Source organism: Patiria miniata, unplaced genomic scaffold, assembly GCF_015706575.1.
Source record: "Patiria miniata isolate m_02_andy unplaced genomic scaffold, ASM1570657v1 HiC_scaffold_20, whole genome shotgun sequence".
Taxonomy (NCBI): domain Eukaryota; kingdom Metazoa; phylum Echinodermata; class Asteroidea; order Valvatida; family Asterinidae; genus Patiria; species Patiria miniata.
The window spans coordinates 12,834,737-12,854,044 of NW_024037059.1; the positions used below are offsets into that span (position 1 = coordinate 12,834,737).

At 43.5% G+C, this 19,308-nt stretch overlaps 2 protein-coding genes across 2 annotated transcripts; both read right to left on the reverse strand.

The window, feature by feature from the left end:
* Positions 1-1,152: 1,152 nt before the first annotated feature.
* On the reverse strand, positions 1,153-2,673 carry LOC119727829. The gene has a single exon (XM_038199901.1). It carries the CDS (start codon positions 2,671-2,673, stop codon positions 1,153-1,155), a length of 1,521 nt encoding a protein of 506 aa, XP_038055829.1.
* Positions 2,674-3,078: 405 nt separating this feature from the next.
* LOC119727830 (craniofacial development protein 2-like) lies at positions 3,079-4,041 on the reverse strand. The gene has a single exon (XM_038199902.1). The coding sequence runs from the start codon at positions 4,039-4,041 to the stop codon at positions 3,079-3,081; it is 963 nt and encodes a 320-aa protein (XP_038055830.1).
* Between the last annotated feature and the right edge of the window lie 15,267 nt (positions 4,042-19,308).

Genomic DNA, 19,308 nt, shown 5'->3' on the forward strand with positions numbered 1-19,308 from the left:
CAGCGTTTGTAGGGTTTGGTCAGCGAGCGTTGCCTTTTTGACTCTCTGCAGACGCTCGTCTGTGACGAAGATGGTTGGTTCCATGTTCTCCAACTCCATGTTGAGCTTCTGCTCCTGAGTGACGGAGAAGATCAGAGAGTCTGGTGTCTGATCTGTGACTTGTCGTGTTGGCAACAATGCTCGCGACAGTGTATCGCTCAAGTACATTCGCAAACCCTGCTTGTACTCTACGTGTAGTGAGTACTTCTGTAGGCGGAGTCGCATACGTTGTAGACGGGCTCACCAAGATTGGCTTTCTGAAGATGTTCATCAGAGGTTTGTGGTCGGCGAGCACGAGCACTTTGTTGCGGCCTAGGATGTATTGCTCAAAGCGCTGTGTGGCGAATACGATTGCCAAACACTCTTTTTCTATTTGAGCATAGTTCTGTGGCAGAAAGTGCTCGTGAGGCGTACGCGACTGGGCGGCCATTTTGTGTGATGACGGCTCCTAGCCCAACCTCGGAGCTATCACACTCGATCGCGATGTCTTGGTTGACATCATAGTAGCTCAGTACTGGTGCTTTAGTGATGAGCTTCTTGATCTTGTCCAGGGCCTCGTCATGATGTGTCAATCAGTCAAATAGTGGCTCGCATTCTGTGCTCAGTTCCGGCAAGAATTTAGCCAGATAGGTTACCACTCCGATGAGTCTCAGCACTCCCTGGACGTCTGTAGGGCGAGGCATGTCGAGTATGGCCTTGATATTCTCTGGGTCTGGAGATAGTCCGTCTGAGCTGAAGACGTGTCCCATGTATGTGGCACTGGGTAGCTTGTACCGTAGTTTGCCTGCGTTCAGCTTCAGATTCCGCTCTCTGCATCTCGAGAGAAGAGCGGTGAATGCAGCGTCGTGTGAGGCTTCTGCTTCAGCCTGCGTTTCTCCTGAGCCGTAGACGAGGATGTCATCTGCAATCACTGCGATGTTTTCCAGGCCTTCCAGGCACTCATGGAGCCTGCGCTGGAATTCTTCCGGTGCTGAAGAGATACCAAAGGGCATCCTCAACCAGCGGTAACGCCCGTAAGGCGTCCAAAATGTTGTCAGATAACTGGAGGGCTCATCAAGGACGACTTGAAGAAAACCGTCCTTGGCAGAACCAGTAACCTCGGGGCTACTTCGTCTACGGTGGGAATGGGGTAATGGCCTTGTTCAGGCCGTGTGGATCCAAGCATACCCTGATTTTGTTTGGCTTTCTGACGACTACCATGTTGTGGATCCACTTGGTAGGCTCAGTCACCCGGGCAATGGTGTCTTGGGCTGTCATGCTGTCTAGCTTTCGTTTCAGCTCTGCCCGCACCGGGATGGGTACTCTGCGCCTGGTGTTCTGCGTTGGAGTGACACTGTGATCAATGTCTATGTGGTAGAGACCTGGTAGCCGACCAAGGCCAGTGAATACGTCTTTGTACTCACTGAGGACCTGTTCCTTGGTTTGAGTCGGTGACTCTGTCACTGCATGCACTAAGCACTCCTGTGCGAACTGCATTAGTCCCAGAGCTTCTGCTGCTTTACCTGACAGCAGAGATGAGGGGGCATCCTCCACGATCTCGAAGTGGGTTTTCCTGGTGACCCCTTTGATCTGGCATCTCAAGCTGGCAGCTCCAACAGGATGAATTATTGTGCCATTGTACAGTTTCAGTTTAGTCTTTGATGGCACCGGAGGCGTGTCACTGAGCTGCTTGTAGTCTGTCAGCTTCATGGTGCTGCAAGTTGCACCAGAGTCTAGCTGAAATCTGATGGTCTTTGTCAGATCCCTTGTTGGCGTCTCCACTGCTAGCTCAACAGAGTATTGCTGCTTGGGCTTTGACTGCACTGTATAGATGCTTTCGTCGCTGCCACTTTCGTCTCCATGCATTTGGTGGAGCTTCTGTGTGGATTTCTGTGGCTGACGTTTGGTGCGGTCTTTGCCCGACGACTGGCAAACCTGCGCATAGTGGTTGCGTTTTTGGCACTTAGAGCAAGTTGTCCCGTAGGCTGGGCACTTGCCCTTGCTGTGTGATTTGCCACAGTATTTGCAATTTATGTTCGGAGGCTTGCTGGCTTTTCCAGATTTCTGTGTCCGCTGCTTGTTTTTCACAAAGTGTGCTGTCTCTGCCTCTACCGGATCCATCTGCTGAAGGTGGATCGCTGCCTGTTCACTGCTGCGGCATATGTCTATGGCTTTCTGCAATGTCAGTGACGACTCACGCAGCAGACGAGCACGGATGCTGTTGCCTACTACTCCTATGACCAGCCTGTCTCGGAGCATTTCATCGAGAAGCGCTCCATAATTGCATGTGGTTGCCAACTTTCTCAGCCTGTTCAAAAAAGTGTCAATGTTCTCTTTGGGCTCTTGCTTACAGGAGTTAAACATGAATCGTTTGTACACCACATTGCGTTTAGGGTCAAAATGAGCTCCAAGGCTGGTTAGGATTTGCTGTGGTGACTTTCTCTGTTCCTCTGTTAGTGGCAGATTTTCGTACACTTCATAGCACTCCTTCCCCATAACTGTGAGTAATGTAGCCACATGGATGGAAGTATCTTTCTTATCCAGTTCTGTGGCCACTAGATAGTTCTGCCAACTTGCCTTGAAAAATTGCCAGTTGGAAACCTGGTCTCCTTTCATGTCCATTTTCGCCGGTGGGGGAATGAGCGAGTGCGCCATGGTTAATATGCAGTGCGTGCGTAATGTACACCGCGATGTGTCCGTTACAGGCCTCCGTAGTTTACAGCGAAACGCACGTTGACGACAATGGCGTGAACTCAACGTGCAATGTATACGTACATGTACAGTCTATCGTTCACAGTGTAATACGCACGTGTTCAATGGCGGGAACTCCGCGTGAAAATTCAGTTTATCGTTCTCTTGCACAGCCTACCATGTGTGACAGGATCAGTCTGTGCTGCCGACGGATGCCTTGTGATCCGTTCACCAAGATTGCCGAAGATTTTGCCGGTTCTTTGCGGTAATGGCGCTGGATTCAGCTAATTTCTGACACCATGTTCTAACGACGGCAGGACTCAAGTGTAGCATTCACTGAGAGACGTTTATTAACAGCCGGTAATAACATCATAGAATATGGATACGGTGGCCGCGTAATGCCACTCCATAACAGGAACGAAGACTGAGCCTTATCTTAGCACAGACTATACGATGGTCGGAGCCAATTGGGTCAGATGTTGAATACGCTTGAGAATCTAGGATGCTGTTTCTCCAACGTTTACGGCACAGGATGAAGTCAATCTGTGACAGGTACTTGTTAGGTGAACGGTGAGTCCAGAGCTTTTTGGAGGACTTCTGAAATAGTGTGTTGGTAATCAGAAGGTTGTTACGATTAACAAAGTCACTGAGGAGCTGACCATTACGGTTGGTAGTAGAGTGGTAGGAGAACTGCCTTGCAACATGAGCGTTGAAGTCCCCTCCGATGACAAGGAGGGCATGTAGGGGAATGGAGGCAATTGTGTCATTGAGAAATTTGTAGAACCCAGTAATAGACGCCTCATCACTTGTGTTAGTGGGAGAGTAACAGGAGACAACGTATGTCTTGGGATTGCCTTTGAAGATGGCGAGCATAATTCTGTCGTTGATCTTAGAGATAGAAGTCAGCAGCGGGAGCAGTGATGTTTGAACAGTTATTGCTACACCACCAACGGCTGCACCTTGTCGATTCCGGGTTGCAGAAGAGGTGAAGATGGTTGATGATCCTAAACTAGAGATTCGGATATCAGGGTCTTCAGGTCGATGTACTTGACGGTGCTCTTGGATGCAGGTAACAGATAGGTTGTAGTCACATATGTGTTTATTAAGTTCCTCTCTTGATGACAGCGAAGAGAGACTTCGACAATTAAGCTGACCAAAAAGGATGGTTTTCCTAGGTCGAGCAAGACCCTTCCGGAGACTATTTTTATCAGACGATGCCCTCCCAAGAGAGTTTCGGACGCCGTCGTCATAAGACAGAGTGTCAATAGTTCCGTGAGAGGGCAGATTTGAAGCAGGGGCTTTAACCCTGGTGCTGTAGGTTGAACTCATCATGTTTTCTATTATTATAGTATTAGTTTTCTTTGGTAAACAAATACAGAAGCCAGTTCGTGCCTGGTTTTAAAAGCGAAATAACCCCTAGTATAGTTTTGCAAAATAATAAAATAAATTTGCGAAATAACGTAGGCCTAATATTGTGAAGTAACGCAATAGTTTTTCAATCCTCAGAGTGCAGTATTTCGCAATACTATTGCGTTATTTCACAATACTATCGTGTTATATTGCAATGCTTTTACATTAAAGCCCGGTTCATACTCGGCGCGAAAGCGAAAGCAAACGCGAATTTGAGACGTCATGGCAAGTATTCGCGCTGCTAATTTTGCAAAAGTTGAACAGATTTCAACTCGGGCGAATATCGCAGCGAATGTTTCATGACGTCAAATTCGCTTCGCATTCGCATTCGCATGAAGTATGAACAGGTCTTTAAAGGCTTGGCGCGAAAGCGAACGCGAATATGTGACGCCAGGGCAAGTGATGCCAGGGCAAGTTTCGCAGCGAACGCTTTATTTCTCCATACTATTACGTTATTTCGCAATAAATGTTATTGCATTTCTTTGCAATGGTACGTATTGCATAATAAACTTTTGTTATGGGTTGCAAAACTATTGCGTTATTTCGCAATACTTTTGCTTCATTTTGCAATACTACTGGCGTTATTTCACAATACTGTCGCGTTATATTGCAATACTATCAGCGCGAAAGCAACACGAATGTGTGACGCCTGGGCAAGTTACGCCACACTGTTATTTCGGTTGTGTACTATATGAACCTAGCAACCAGTTGTGTAAAAAAATTGAACAAGTTGTGTAATATTTAACACAAATTTGTGTAAACAACAGTTTACACAACGGGTTGCTAGGTTCATGTAGTACACAACCGTCTAATTTTTACACAACCGAAATAACAGAGCAGGGTAAGTTTCGCAGCGAACGCTTTAATTTGCAATAATTTGCGTTATTTCTCAATACTATTGCGTTATTTTGCAATAAATTTTATTGCAATTTTTTTGGCAATGGTAGGTATTGCATAATACACTTTTGTAATGTTTTGCAAAACTATTGCGTTATTTCGCAAAACTACAGGGTGAGTAAAAAAACAACGAAACTCAAATGTCGGGACCATTGCTTTAGTGAAGTTTTGCATGTAGCATTGTCAAAATCTAGGATAGGATAATTCATAAGCTTTCTTTAGTACAAACGGCTGCCGTACCACATACATCCCAGGTTTAACATACATGTACATAGCGCCAAGCTCCATGAGGAATACACCCGCCATGTTTGAAAGAGACCCATTTGCGGAGAAAACTACTGCAAGAGGCGAAGAGCTAATGGTCAACATCTCCTCCGAACGGCGGCAATGTTGGATTTCTCTCATTGAAACCACAGACATGTCTTAGAACAGTAAGAAAGCCTGGGAACTCATCAAAAAGCTAGGCAACGGCCCAAAGAGAAGCCTAACCATGTAACCAACATCACAACTTAACAGCCAATCAAGTTGCACATCAACTACTTCTCAATGGCAAGGCACCTAAAGCAAAGAGTAAACCCAAACACAAAAACCCAATAGGACAAAATACAAGGATAACACAAGTTTCACGAAACCTTTCTCCATGTCAGAGCTTGAAACTGGCATATCCAGCCTCAAACCAGGGAAGGCTATTGGATTGGACAACATTGCCACAGAACAAATCAAGCATTTTGGAACTGAAGCTCCTCCAACTATTCAACAATTATATGGCAGGCCTGAAAATCCCCAAAATTTGGCGGAAAGCACACGTAATGGCGCTTCTGAAACCAGGCAAAGACCCATCCGACCCAAAAAGCTTCCGGCCGATCTCTCTCCTGTGCCACTCCTACAAGCTTTTTGAAAGACTCATCCTGAACAGAATCGCTCCACATATAGATGAATAACTTATCCCTGAACAGGCAGCCTGGTCAACTTATCAGTCTTACGCAACACATAGAAGATGGCTTTGAGCAGGAATGATAACCGGATCAGTTTTTGTTGACCTATCAGCTGTCTACGACACTGTAAATCACAGACTCCTGCTATGTAAAATACTCGATATTACCAAAGATGTCCATCTCACAGATCTCATAGAAGCAATGCTTTCTAACCGACGCTTCTTTGTTGAACTTGAAGTAAAACCAGAAGACGGGGGAGACAAAAGAAGGGCCTAGTATAATATCTACACCAACGACCAACCGAGAGATAAGGCCATACCAGGCGCGTTATCTATGCAGACCACCAGTGCGTTACCACTCAAAGTAAAGACTTCAAAGAGGTGGAGAACGCCCTCTCTGCACTATGTGGCTACTACGAAGAAAACATGCTTGAGCAAATCCATCAAAAGCACAAGTGTCTGCTTTCCATCTTAAGAACAAAGAAGCAAACAGACAACTCAAAGTCAAACGGTCTAGTACAAAGCTACAGCACAAAACTAATCCAGTTTACCTTGGATTAACATTGGACAGAAGCCAAGGCCCACGTTGAGCAAACCACAACGAAAATCAGCACCCGCAACAACATTCTCAGCAAGCTCAGCAGCTCCAGATGGGGAGCATGCCCTACTACACTGCGACCCACAGCACTTGCCCTCTGCTTTTCAACGACAGAGTATGCTTGTCCAGTGTGGGAACGATCTACACATGTCAAGAAGCTAGATTCTGCTTTAAACGCAAGTTGTAGATGTATAACCGGCTGCCTTCAGCCTACAAACTCTGACAGCCAGTATGCATACTCTTTGGCATCGCACCACCAAATGTGTTGATGGCAGTGGCCATTAGAGCCGAACGGCAGAAGCAAGTCATGGATTACATACACTCACTATATGGGCATACACCCCCACCGAGCCGACTCGAGTCACGTGAGAGTTTTCATTCAACTGTGGAACCCCTTCATACCTCTACAGCAGAGGCACGACTCGAAACGTGGAATGGAAATCGCGCCAAACTCACACAACAATTGGACATGAAAATCCCAGCTGCTGAAAGTCTACCTCGAGGTGCCGAGAATAACTGGCCTATTTAGAAGGCACTCAACCGCCTTCGCACCAGAGTTGGCCGATGTAGGGAATCACTCAGTAAGAGGGGATACACTACATGTCCAACGACATGCAACTGTGGAACAGAATCTCACACAATGGACCATCTCATGAGATATCCGCTGTTGTCAGAGCCTTGTCTCTCCAAAGATTTAGCCAACAACACCATCACGACACAGGTCTGTGCTCAACATTGGTTGAGAACAATTTGAGTAGGACACGATAGAAGTACCAGAATTATTGAAATCACTCATGTAATGTTCAAGTTAGGGAATTTTAAACACAGCCACCGTTTTCAAGTTCTGTCCACGGATCACCAAATGGTAAATGTTGTTTCAGCAAAGCAAAAACAAATCACATAGGGATGTGTGTGAATTGTCTTCGTTTTGCTGAAAGAACGCACACTTCGCTTGTTCGGTTTTGGGCAGGGTCCTATTATAAGTCCTCAAGGCTCGGGGGAGTTTGGTGTGGTCTTTTGCGGGCACCACACTTGCTTCACTTTCAGATCCACTCACGGACGGACTCCTTTAGCTTATACCAGTAGAGCTGGCGTTTTGTCTTTCTGATTGTCTTGTTTGACACCAAGATGAGCAGATGTTACGGCATTATGGGTAGCTCGTAAGTCGTAACACAGTATTTTTCAGCTAGTCGAGGACTACGAGCTGAAGATATGACTTTGTTCTGTCGGAAGTTACCGCCGTTCATACAGTATTCCGTTCTGCAAGGTCTTTGACGAGCCACTGTGTCTCTACAGGGACGTTGGGGTGATTGATCCAACCACTCAAGTACAACTTTCAGTTCTGAGTCTGCTCTTTGCATCACAGCAATTTTCTCCGAGGTACATAAACGTTGACCCACGATGCGGTATGTCCGTCACTTGAACCGGTGTTAGTGACCATCTCTGTCTCTGTCATCCGGCTTTTCAGTCAGATTAAATTGTTCTGCACTTTGCAATCCGGTACTTACACCGGTACTGCATTCTTGCCGGGAACAGAGGGCGAGTCGCAGTTCTTCCCTTTCTTACTGAGTCAGTGGCGTTTTTCGCACGTTTTGGTCGCATGGCCCGAATGGCGGCGGACAAGTAAAGGGTGTCCGGGAGTTTCTCCAGTAGGCGAGTCTGTGTTTGCAAAATAGCAGATCGGAATTCTTTCCCTACTGCCGACGCTGAACTTCAATGCACGAGCGCCAAATATGCCCAACTAGGCTGCGCACACCACCAAGTAGGAGTGCTATACCACTGTTACCATCAGTATGAGAACTGTCACGAATGATACGGGCTTGAATATTTCGGAGGTGACGTCACTGCACGGATGTGGCACTTAGTGAGCATGTTCTGAGGGGTTTGAGCTTCAGCAGAGTTAGTGTTGATGCTTCTGGTCGATAGATGGATAAACGTTGTCGACTTTATTGAAATGAGACCACTGCTCACTTTTAGCGCCGTACTTGTCACAATCGTTGGGGTAGCACGGCACCCTGGAGATCTCGAGAGGGCGTCAGCATTGCCGTGTTTCTGCCCTGCGCGATGTTCAATTATAAAGTCAAACTTCATTGTTATAGGCTCTAACAATGTGCCAAAAACAAACCTTTTTTTTTTGCGTAATCAATATCTCAGGGGAATTTTCGTGAGTGGAGTAAATTTTACAATCGTTTTGAACGATGTCAAGTCTCATTATTCGCCCCTGTTTTGAATTTTCAGTTGCTTCGGCATGTCTGCCGAAATAGCTCTTGTTTCCATTAAAATGTTTTTCCTCCCCATTCCCCGCCTTCTTTTTCAGACTCCTCTCCATAGGGTTTGTACACGTTTTTCTTCCACCAATACACTTTGGCCCTTTCGTCAATCTGATTGACTTTAGACTTGGCACACACGTATACTACCACCCACAGATGGTCTCTGACGATTTTCGTTGCGATTACGTCGTCGTTTGCCGTGGGAAAATTGAAGTGAGATCATGTTGACGTCATCACATGTCTAAGGCCCAGGCACGGCTCTACGGGGGGGGGGGGGGCGGGGGGGGGGCTAGGGGGCTTTAGCCCCCCCCCCCAATTTTTGTCTAGCCCCCCAAAAATAAATTCCGTAAAAAAAAATGCATTAGCAAAAAGAAGGATTGTGATGTACATGCGAACGGTCTCCCCCAAAGAAATAGTCGTGACAAGGGTGCATTTGTAGTTAATATAGTTTGAATGATTTTAGGATTTTATTGGCGCTCCCCATTGAAAATATGGCATGAGCCCCCCCCCCCCCCTTATTGATTTTCGGAGGCCTAAGTGTTTGAAGAAAATAACCGGTCTACAATTCAGCACGCCTCCTTGAAAAAACAATTCTGGATCCACCCTGCTAGCCCCCCCCCCCAAATATTGGTTCTAGAACCGCGCCTGCTAAGGCCTACATCTAAAGAACAATAGTTGCGATTTGGTTGTAACTTGATTTTATGTACCTATATCGTAATATGTTATAGGTAAACATTTAGTGACGTCGTGATAACGTCAACACAAGTCATGTAACGTTACATTAAATGTGTATTTTCAAATGTCTATGTCTACAGAACTGCATGTCCAATTTGGTTGTTATTTGGTAGGTACCTAGACCGAGATTAATTATGAGTGCAAGTGTGAAACAAACGGCAGTGTGCAACTTAAACCCAAATGTGGATGGTTAACGTGTAGCTCATCCAATGTTATCGAAATCGAACGATATTTTGATACAGCTCTTGCCCGTTTCATGATCGATGCATAAGAAACAAACTTGCATCAAATGCGTGCTCACCTCGACGTTTACGTTGCTGATAGTCTTATTGTTAAAGTGAAGCGGGTGGTGTTTTTGACGAAACATTCAGAGCCCACACGTTGAATACGTAAGGAAAACAGTATGTTAAACAGAATTCGTGATTATGTTCCCCGAAAGCAGCCTGTGTACACTTGTTGTCAGCTGTAGCAATGCCAACTTTAGAGTACTGTGGTACTGTATGGGGAGAGTAACTTGAGAGTATTGTACTGTATAGTACTGTATGTCATAAGCGCCCTTTTTCATGTGCGCCATTTTTTCACGAGTGTCCCTTTTTAACGAATGGTCGAATGTTCATTTGTCCGAAAGTTCAAAAGTCGGAATTTGGCATATGTTTGAAATGAATAAAAGGCTCAACAGTTCGAAGGCTCAATCCGAAAAGCACGCAAGGACTATCGTCTATTCGGACTATCGAACCTCCGGACTAACGGCAAGGGCGGATCCAGAACCAAATTTTCGGGGGGGGGGGGGCGCAAGATGTTGATTTTTTTTCTAAACGGGGAAGGGGATTAAGTACCTAGTATTGTGTGCTATTTCTACATCGTAAATTAAATCTAAAAGGTATGTGTAGCTCATTTAGTTTGGGAGGGAGGTACGCAACGCTTTGATTAATTTCCTTTAAAAAATAAAAAAGGTGTCTTCACTCCTTCGATTTTTTTGTATTGACAAGTTCGTGTTTTTTTGGTGGTAACTCTACTTAATAATAATGTTAGTAACTATACTTAACTATTAAAAATATCACTGAATCACATCGATATTTCGATAAAAAAGCTGTCGAAAAATATTTGCATCAGAGTAACCTCTGGATAAATAGTGGCATCAGAACCTATAGGATTCAGACGGAGGCAAATATTCTCACGCTTCTAAACAAGGCAATAAATGGCTCGGTTGTCTTACACGTTTGCTGCGGCCACTATGAATTACACCAGGACTAGTTTTTCTCAGAGCTGGGTGAAACCATTTACTTATAGATATCTTTTACATCTTGGCATCGATCTTTCAGATGGCTTGTTAATGCCTGCCACAGTTTAACAAGCTTAAACGATTTCGTCAAAAGAGGTTTTGTTTTAGTTCCAACGATCAGTCAATTGGCTGATCGGTTGAACACCGCCTACATTTCTTGTACGGGAAGTCCAAGTATGCTTTTGGGCAATAATTGGTTAGGTTCCTTATAGGATAAATGCAAATGATCCTATGGCGAATTAGGGTCCTGCAGGGCCTAAGATGCACACTGACACCCTTTACATTTGCGGCAGACGAGCACGATGGAAAACTCGGTCAATGTGGTTGTTTATTTACAACAAAGCGCACAACAGAAAAGGCGTTACTCGCTGGTTAAACAAGAAACGCTTCAGCTAAAACCGTTCAGACATCGTACTATAGAAGATGAAACCGTTCTGGGTTAGTGCTGAACCCTTCCCCTCCCAGGCGTTTTTACTTTTTAGCTGCGAGATAAACCCGATTCGATGTAACTTTAAAACCGTTCACCGACACCGTTTTGGCCAAGCGTTACAGTAAATCGACTTCAACTGGTGTTTTGGAGCGTTTTTAAAACGGTGTCTGAACGCCCCCTGATTCGAACATGAGAAATCTTAGCTCCCAGTGAGATCATAAATGGACTGTCATTAAGCGTTCACTTGATTAATTTACAATTGATTTGCAACACCCCTATTCAGCCAAGTTGATGTGTTCAGTGTAAAAGGTCGTATTTGAAGGAAATTAAATCTTTTACTTTCAGTGATTATTGACGACTCAGATTCATCACGATGGCTTGGGGTTGTTCATCGTTTGCCCTGCTGGCTACCATCGCTTTAATGCTGTGTGCCGTCACTTCTGCTCAGTCTTCATCAAGTAAGTGGGAATCCTCCATTGATGGTAAGGATAGAATCTTACTTGTCTCAGCTTATAATAGATTTCCCAGAAGTTCACGTTTCATTTGCTCCAACTCGACGAAATGCAAAGGATATCCTTTAATCTTTTAACAATACACTTTACCCCCCATCAAGATCCAGTGTCATCGTAAACGCTTTCTGGATTCATATTACATCCCTATTAAAACGATAATAGCATTATCACATGTCTGCTCCTCTCTGATGGGCGTTTCATTTCATCAGAAACCGAGGGGGTACAAACACGAAGTTTGTTGATAGAGTGTTCGCTGTTGGATGGTAGGATGTAATGTGGGTAAATACATGCACTTCGATTCACTTGTTCGTTCTACGTATGATACAGTACACCGGTGTTGTAGTCGAGTCCCTGGAGTCGAGTTCGTCTCGAATCATTTGGTTCCCAGTAGTCCGAGTCACGAGACTCTTGAGTCAAGTCCGAGTCCAGCTACATTTCTCTAGGCCCGAGAATTGGTAGGGTATTCGCTGATACATTGAAGAATTACCCCAGCAATATGGAGAAGCGCCAACCTGCTCCAAACACAATCGGCAGTTTATACCACAATTTTGTATCATGAACATTGATATGAAGACTGATTTTATCAGTTTTCCTCTTATTGGATCCTTCATTGGTCTGTGCCTATGCTTTTCCCTCGAATTATAGTTTGCATGGATACTCGGTGGCGTACGTAAGGTGAGGCCTCTCATCTTGTGCCACCCTTGCCCTCAGAATGTGCGGGAAGGCAAACATGAGTTTTTAATCGTTAAAACACATTCGGGTACCTCCTCCAGAAAATGACGCCCTCTAACTCCCCCCCCCCCCTCCCGCCCTACGGCAAATTGGATAAGCTATTCATGATGAGCTGGAAATAACAGTGTTCAAATTATGCTTGCATTTTCGACTAAAACAAATCAACAATTTACGCTATAGGAACTATTTGGCCTATTTGCATGTTTTAACACAATCTTAAAGATATAATGTCCGGACTCTTTAAGAAATTCGATTTTTTTTCCTTAACGTATAGTCATCTTGAATCTTTTATTCGGACGATAAAGCCTTTTCTCTTATTTTTGACAACTGCAAACCTCTTGAGGAAAAGGCCTTTGCATTGCTTTTGTGCACAAACAGATCCGCCTTGCGAGCAAACAGGTGACCTGTCCCTATATCATCTTTACTGATAGATACGGGTACCATTCTACGAGAGCTGGGTTATTGTTGGGCCGCAAATTATTCTAATTTGTGAAGTCATTCAAGTCAATATGCCAAAACGTACCGTGGGTCTGACGTCTCATTCAAAATGATTTTTTGGGTAGAGCCAGCTAAAATAATTCTTTCTTCTTGGTGAAACTCCAAAACAGCCCGGACAGAACATCAGGTAGATAACATATTTAGGCTACATCCTGGGTGCAATGAGAGTTCGTGCATATGAGGTCACATCAATCATCAACTCACAAGAAGAAGAATACTTCAGTCATTCAAAGGTTTACCACTGAGGAAATTTTACTTTGTGCGACGAGTGGAAACTAATTCTCGACTTTTGATTCTTCTATCAAACAACATTCATATTGCTTATTGTGTTAATTCTCTTTCAATTTTGTGCGGTAACAGAGCGTTGCCCGCCCGAGTGTACGTGCGGCACTTGGTGCGTTGAGTGTTCTCGCGGTTGGAATCTTGAAACCATCCAAAGCATCGACAACAGTACAGACTGTCTGTAAGAAACACGCTTAGTTTGTTTGATTATAAAAACATTTTGCACCTATAAACTTTACTGTTGCGGTGATTTGTTTTCATTCTGACATTGTTTTGTTTCTCATTAATAATAACAATAAGGAGAACTGATTTTATTTGAAGCATTACCTAGTTTCCCCTTTAGGACGCTAGTAAAAAAAAGTACGACACAATAACGGAAGACAATATATAGAATGAGGACTAGAAGAACAAACAACGTACACAATTTGACGGATTGACATAAACTGTTTGAAGGTATAAATTAAGCTTAAAGATCCTGGTCTGAAAGGTTGAAGATTGAATACTAAGTTTATTCAAAGCTTATGTCAAGAATTTAAAATGAGATTGTATCGTAAAACGCTTGTTTTGTTTTTACATTTTGTGCTATAAATTGCACTTGCAAATTATACGAGTCTAATAATGTGCACTGAAAGGGGACAGTATACTGCAGTAGGTCCTATCTAATCCAATTATCATAGTAGACTGTCCAACCCAGCAATGTAATTTCTTCATCTTTTCGTTTCATGATTGTCCACAGGATACTAAGAGAAGGCAATATCTCACATCTGGAGCCAGGCGTATTCCAAGGATTTTCTCGTCTCGAATGGCTGTAAGTGTTTAGTACCTATTTTTGGTGGCTGCGTTTGTTGCAAAGACCCGCCCTGTGAGTAGACTGGTTCCATGTCCTTACATTATCGATCTTGATAGGGGTAGGAACCAGTTTACACTACAGAAAGTGAATTACCGACGGGCGTATTTGTAAAAATTTAACGAAAACCTATTTTCCCTCATTCAATAGAAAACCCGAATGATTCACATTTCAAGCTGGCCCACTGTTTTACAGTTTTTTTTTCACCGGTTTATTTTTTTCTTTCTCTTTTGGTCTGTACTTTTTCTGATATTTGTATATACTCCGGTTGTTTTTCAAAACGTGTAACATAATTCGAGTATGTTCCTTTCATTCTGTTTTCATTAACTACATACCCATTAAAGACATACCCATTCAAGGGCGGATCCAAAACACAATTTTTTGGGGGGTGGGGCAAAAAAACAATTGTCCCCCAAAAATTGTACCAAAACATTACGGCGTGGTGTTAGATTTTTTTTGTTTTTTGATTCTTGAATGATGTTGTGTGGTGCGATCTGATTGCAATGTCTGACCACTCGAACCATTTTTTTTGTTAGGAAAAGATGGTGTTGTGGGCAGTGCCTGCCTTTATTGCGACGTCACTTAAATAAACACCAATTGGGTTCGTTTTTTGCCCCCCCCCCCACTGGATCCGTCCTTGTACCCATTAAAGACGTCTGAACACGCAGAAACTATGCTCAGATTCACTGCCAACTCATTATAAATCGAAATGCTCAACACAGTTCCACCAGTGACGATTGGGAACAATCAATATCAGAACAGGAAGTGATGATTGGAGGATTGAGGAAGCTGTTAAACAAACGGCCAGAGCTAGAATCTCAGTGTGCGGCTTACAGGAGGTCCCGACACTCAAACAGGGTCACATAACTGGTGAAGCTGCTTGGGATGATTTTATTTGAAGCATTACCTAGTTTCCCCTTTAGGACGTTAGTAAAAAAAAATACGACACAATAACGGAAGACAATATATAGAATGAGGACTAGAAGAACAAACAACGTGCACAATTTGACGGATTGACATAAACTGTTTGAAGGTATAAATTAAGCTTAAAGATCCTGGTCTGAAAGGTTGAAGATTGAATACTAAGTTTATTCAAAGCTTATGTCAAGAATTTAAAATGAGATTGTATCGTAAAACGCTTGTTTTGTTTTTACATTTTGTGCTATAAATTGCACTTGCAAATTATACGAGTCTAATAATGTGCATTGAAAGGGGACAGTATACTGCAGTAGGTCCTATCTAATCCAATTATCATAGTAGATCTGTCCAACCCAGCAATGTAATTTCTTCATCTTTTCGTTTCATGATTGTCCACAGGATACTAAGAGAAGGCAATATCTCACATCTGGAGCCAGGCGTATTCAAAGGATTTTCTCGTCTCGAATGGCTGTAAGTGTTTAGTACCTATTTTGGGTGTCTGCGTTTGTTGCAAAGACCCGCCCTGTGAGTAGACTGGTTCCATGTCCTTACATTATCGATCTTGATAGGGGTAGGAACCAGTTTACACTACAGAAAGTGAATTACCGACGGGCGTATTTGTAAAAATTTAACGAAAACCTATTTTCCCTCATTCAATAGAAACCCGAATGATTCACATTTCAAGCTGGCCCACTGTTTTACAGTTTTTTTCACCGGTTTGTTTTTTTCTTTCTCTTTTGGTCTGTACTTTTTCTGATATTTGTATATACTCCGGTTGTTTTTCAAAACGTGCAACATAATTCGAGTATGTTCCTTTCATTCTGTTTTCATTAACTACACATCCATTAAAGACATACCCATTCAAGGGCGGATCCAAAACACAATTTTTTTGGGGGGTGGGGCAAATTGTCCCCCCAAAATTGTACCAAAGCATTACGGCGTGGTGTTAGATTTTTTTTTTTTTTTTGATTCTTGAATGATGCTGTGTGGTGCGATCTGATGCAATGTCTGACCACTCGAACCATTTTTTTTGTTAGGAAAAGATGGTGTTGTGTGCAGTGCCTGCCTTTATTGCGACGTCACTTAAATAAACACCAATTGGGTTCGTTTTTTGCCCCCCCCCCCCTCACTGGATCCGTCCTTGTACCCATTAAAGACGTCTGAACACGCAGAAACTATGCTCAGATTCACTGCCAACTCATTATAAATCGAAATGCTCAACACAGTTCCACCAGTGACGATTGGGAACAATCACTATCAGAACAGGAAGTGATGATTGGAGGATTGAGGAAGCTGTTAAACAAACGGCCAGAGCTAGGATCTCAGTGTGCGGCTTACTGGAGGTCCCGACACTCAAACAGGGTCACATAACTGGTGAGGCTGCTGGGGATGATGGTGTCTTGAAAATATGAGGTCCACTGGTCATGCTATGCCAGAACACGTCAATCTGGGGTTGGTTTCATTATTCGATTCGATGTCGACGTTGGTGAAGTCGCCTACATTAGTCCGCGTCTTCTGACAGCTAAACTCACCATCCACGGCTGCAACGTTAAGTAGTAGTTGGATCGCTCCAACGAAAGGCGAAGAAATTTCAAAGTCAACCTTCCACCGCCAATTTGCGGTGACTTCAACGCGACTTGCTCACTGGCCGAATCTCACTGCTATTTTCGACACAACACCACTGTTGAGGCCGGGACATTCTGTGAATAACAACGAAGATCGTTTGCTAGAATACGACCGGGATTTCAAACTGTCGCTATTGAATATATGTGGTATGATCAACATACGGCCCGCTACTGGACTTGATACAGCAATGACGGTGTTACCAAGAAAGTCCTCTACTACATCTTATGTGATAGCTGGATGAAACAAAAATGTGTTCACTTGTCGAGTGATGCGCTCATTTGACTTCTCGTCTGATCACGACTAGCTGCTGGTTGCATCGCTTGGAACACCAGTGAACCGGCAGGCGCGTTTTCGTCTACGTCGCTCCAAACCACCACGAACACTCGATCTAGATGAGCTAAAGACCTAGACACCAGAGCAGTCTATAGCGAGCTGGTCAAAGAGAAGCTTAACGTCTTGACATCACCACTGTCGACGATTTCAACGTGAAGGTTGTCGATGCCCTCCAGTCTCCACTACGCTGCTGTATTCGAAATCCCATCGCAAATCGATTTACATAAACGATCCCACGTTGCAGAACTTCTTTCGAAAGCGAGAGGAAGTCAGACGCTCGGGAGAATCAGAGGGATCTAAAGCAAAAAAATGTCCAGGCTGATCCTGATCAGAACCCGTCAGCTCACTAAATGAGCATTTCAAAGCAGAAACTCAGCTCATAAGCTCACTCAATACCCAGCGGAACATAGAAAAGTTGAACGCAACTGCCAAACTCCAAGTTTACTGAGAACCAAGACTGGCATTACCTGCCAAAACATGACCAAATTCTTGCCCACTTCAAGAACCGCTTCAATCCCATCCAACCCACCTTCCACCCAGCGGAACTCGATCATCCACTGTTGTTAACGACCTTCCTCCAAGAAAATACATCTTAGCCGATATCAACCATGACCCCCCTTCCAAACAGGAAATTGAGGAATGCCTCAAACGCCTCAAGAATCGTAAGGAAAGTAAAGATAGTCTTCCCGAATTCCTTAAATCCATCTACATCAACCCATCCCTTATTGACGCGATCTACAATCTGACGACGCAAATCTGGGCCACCAGGCAAATTGCAAAATGTTCATCCCTTCCACTTAGTTTGTGCGCATGCGCCAACATCTCAGCTAATGCCGGTGACTGTCGACATGGCAGCGCTGCGGAGAGGAAAGACACACCGATTTTAATCTGAAAACGTCCTGTTCATTTTGCTATTATGTGAAATACAATGCAACCGGATGAAATGAAATGAGTTAATTTTTATTTTATTTGCCATATTTTTGTGATAGAAATTCGATATTTCAAGAAAATGTCGTTTTAGATCGTTGTTTGCTTTACATTTCCATGCAATCATCAGCAAAAGGGCCAACTTAAGTTGTTGTTTTTAGTTTTCTCCAGTTTCCCCAAACATGCCATTATCACAGCATTTGAATGAGATATTAAAAAATATTATTGCAGGATTTACGAGTTATTGCGAATAGGTTTGCGTTTCTTAGGTGTGTATTGTTTTTGAAGTTTCCGTCCGTACGTTATACATGAACAAACTGCGTGCCGTCAAAAACGATGTCACCGTGCACAGAAGGCCATGTTGGACCGTCCACATGGAGCACTGGACCAGCTTGCGCCATGCGGAAAATCACGCTGTCCTATGGGTCAGCAGAAAAAACCCGTATTTTCGGCGGATACGTCCTTCTTTCTTGAACTGTCCTATTCGAAATAACTCGGAAATAGGATCATTATTTTTATCTATTCTTTGCCTAAATGGCAATGTCTTTAACTTGTCCAGGAAAACCGGAGAAATATTTTTAAAATTCGATTGATTCACGCAGGGTTGAAGAATTTGCAGGGAAATTCTTTTTCTCATAAAATCTCTTTTATTAAGAGTAATTTTTACATTTGGACAATTCGTCGATTGACAAATCGGTGGTCAGCGTTGCAGAAATACAACTCGGAGAAAAACGTTTTTAAAGGTTTGACACGATTTACTCAGTAAAATATTCCATTTATGTTAGGGTTTTAGTATCACTCACGTAAAATGCTTTCACTACTCAATTAAAACGTTATATTGTAAAATCTGCTTATTAATTAGCAATTAAATGATTAAGATGGGTGTCAGTTCGTGAAAACCAAAATTTACGTGTTTTCGGAGAGTGCGCGCATGCATAGCGTTAGTGAGTCAGTTCGTGAAACCAAAATTGACCCGTTTTGGGAGAGTGCGCGCACACCTGCGCATGCGTGCGCGCACTCTCCCAAAACGCGTCAGTTTTGGTTTTCACAACTGACACTCACTAACGCTATGCATGCCGCACTCTCGAAAACAGTAAATTTTGGTTTTCCGAACTGACACCCTGTGCATGTCACTTCGTGGTAACCAAAATACCAGAATTGACAAATTTCTTGAAAATCATCAGTAAAATTCGCTTATTTTAGATGATTTCAGCAATTTTAACCTCGTCATGTTAAACTTCATGATACAAACTGCTACATGTGTGCAAAAAAAAAATTTGAATTTTTAATTTTTTTTGTACACATGTGATGCAGAGGTGTCAGTTCGTGGTGTCGGTGACAATTTCAGCTCATAACATGATTGTAAAA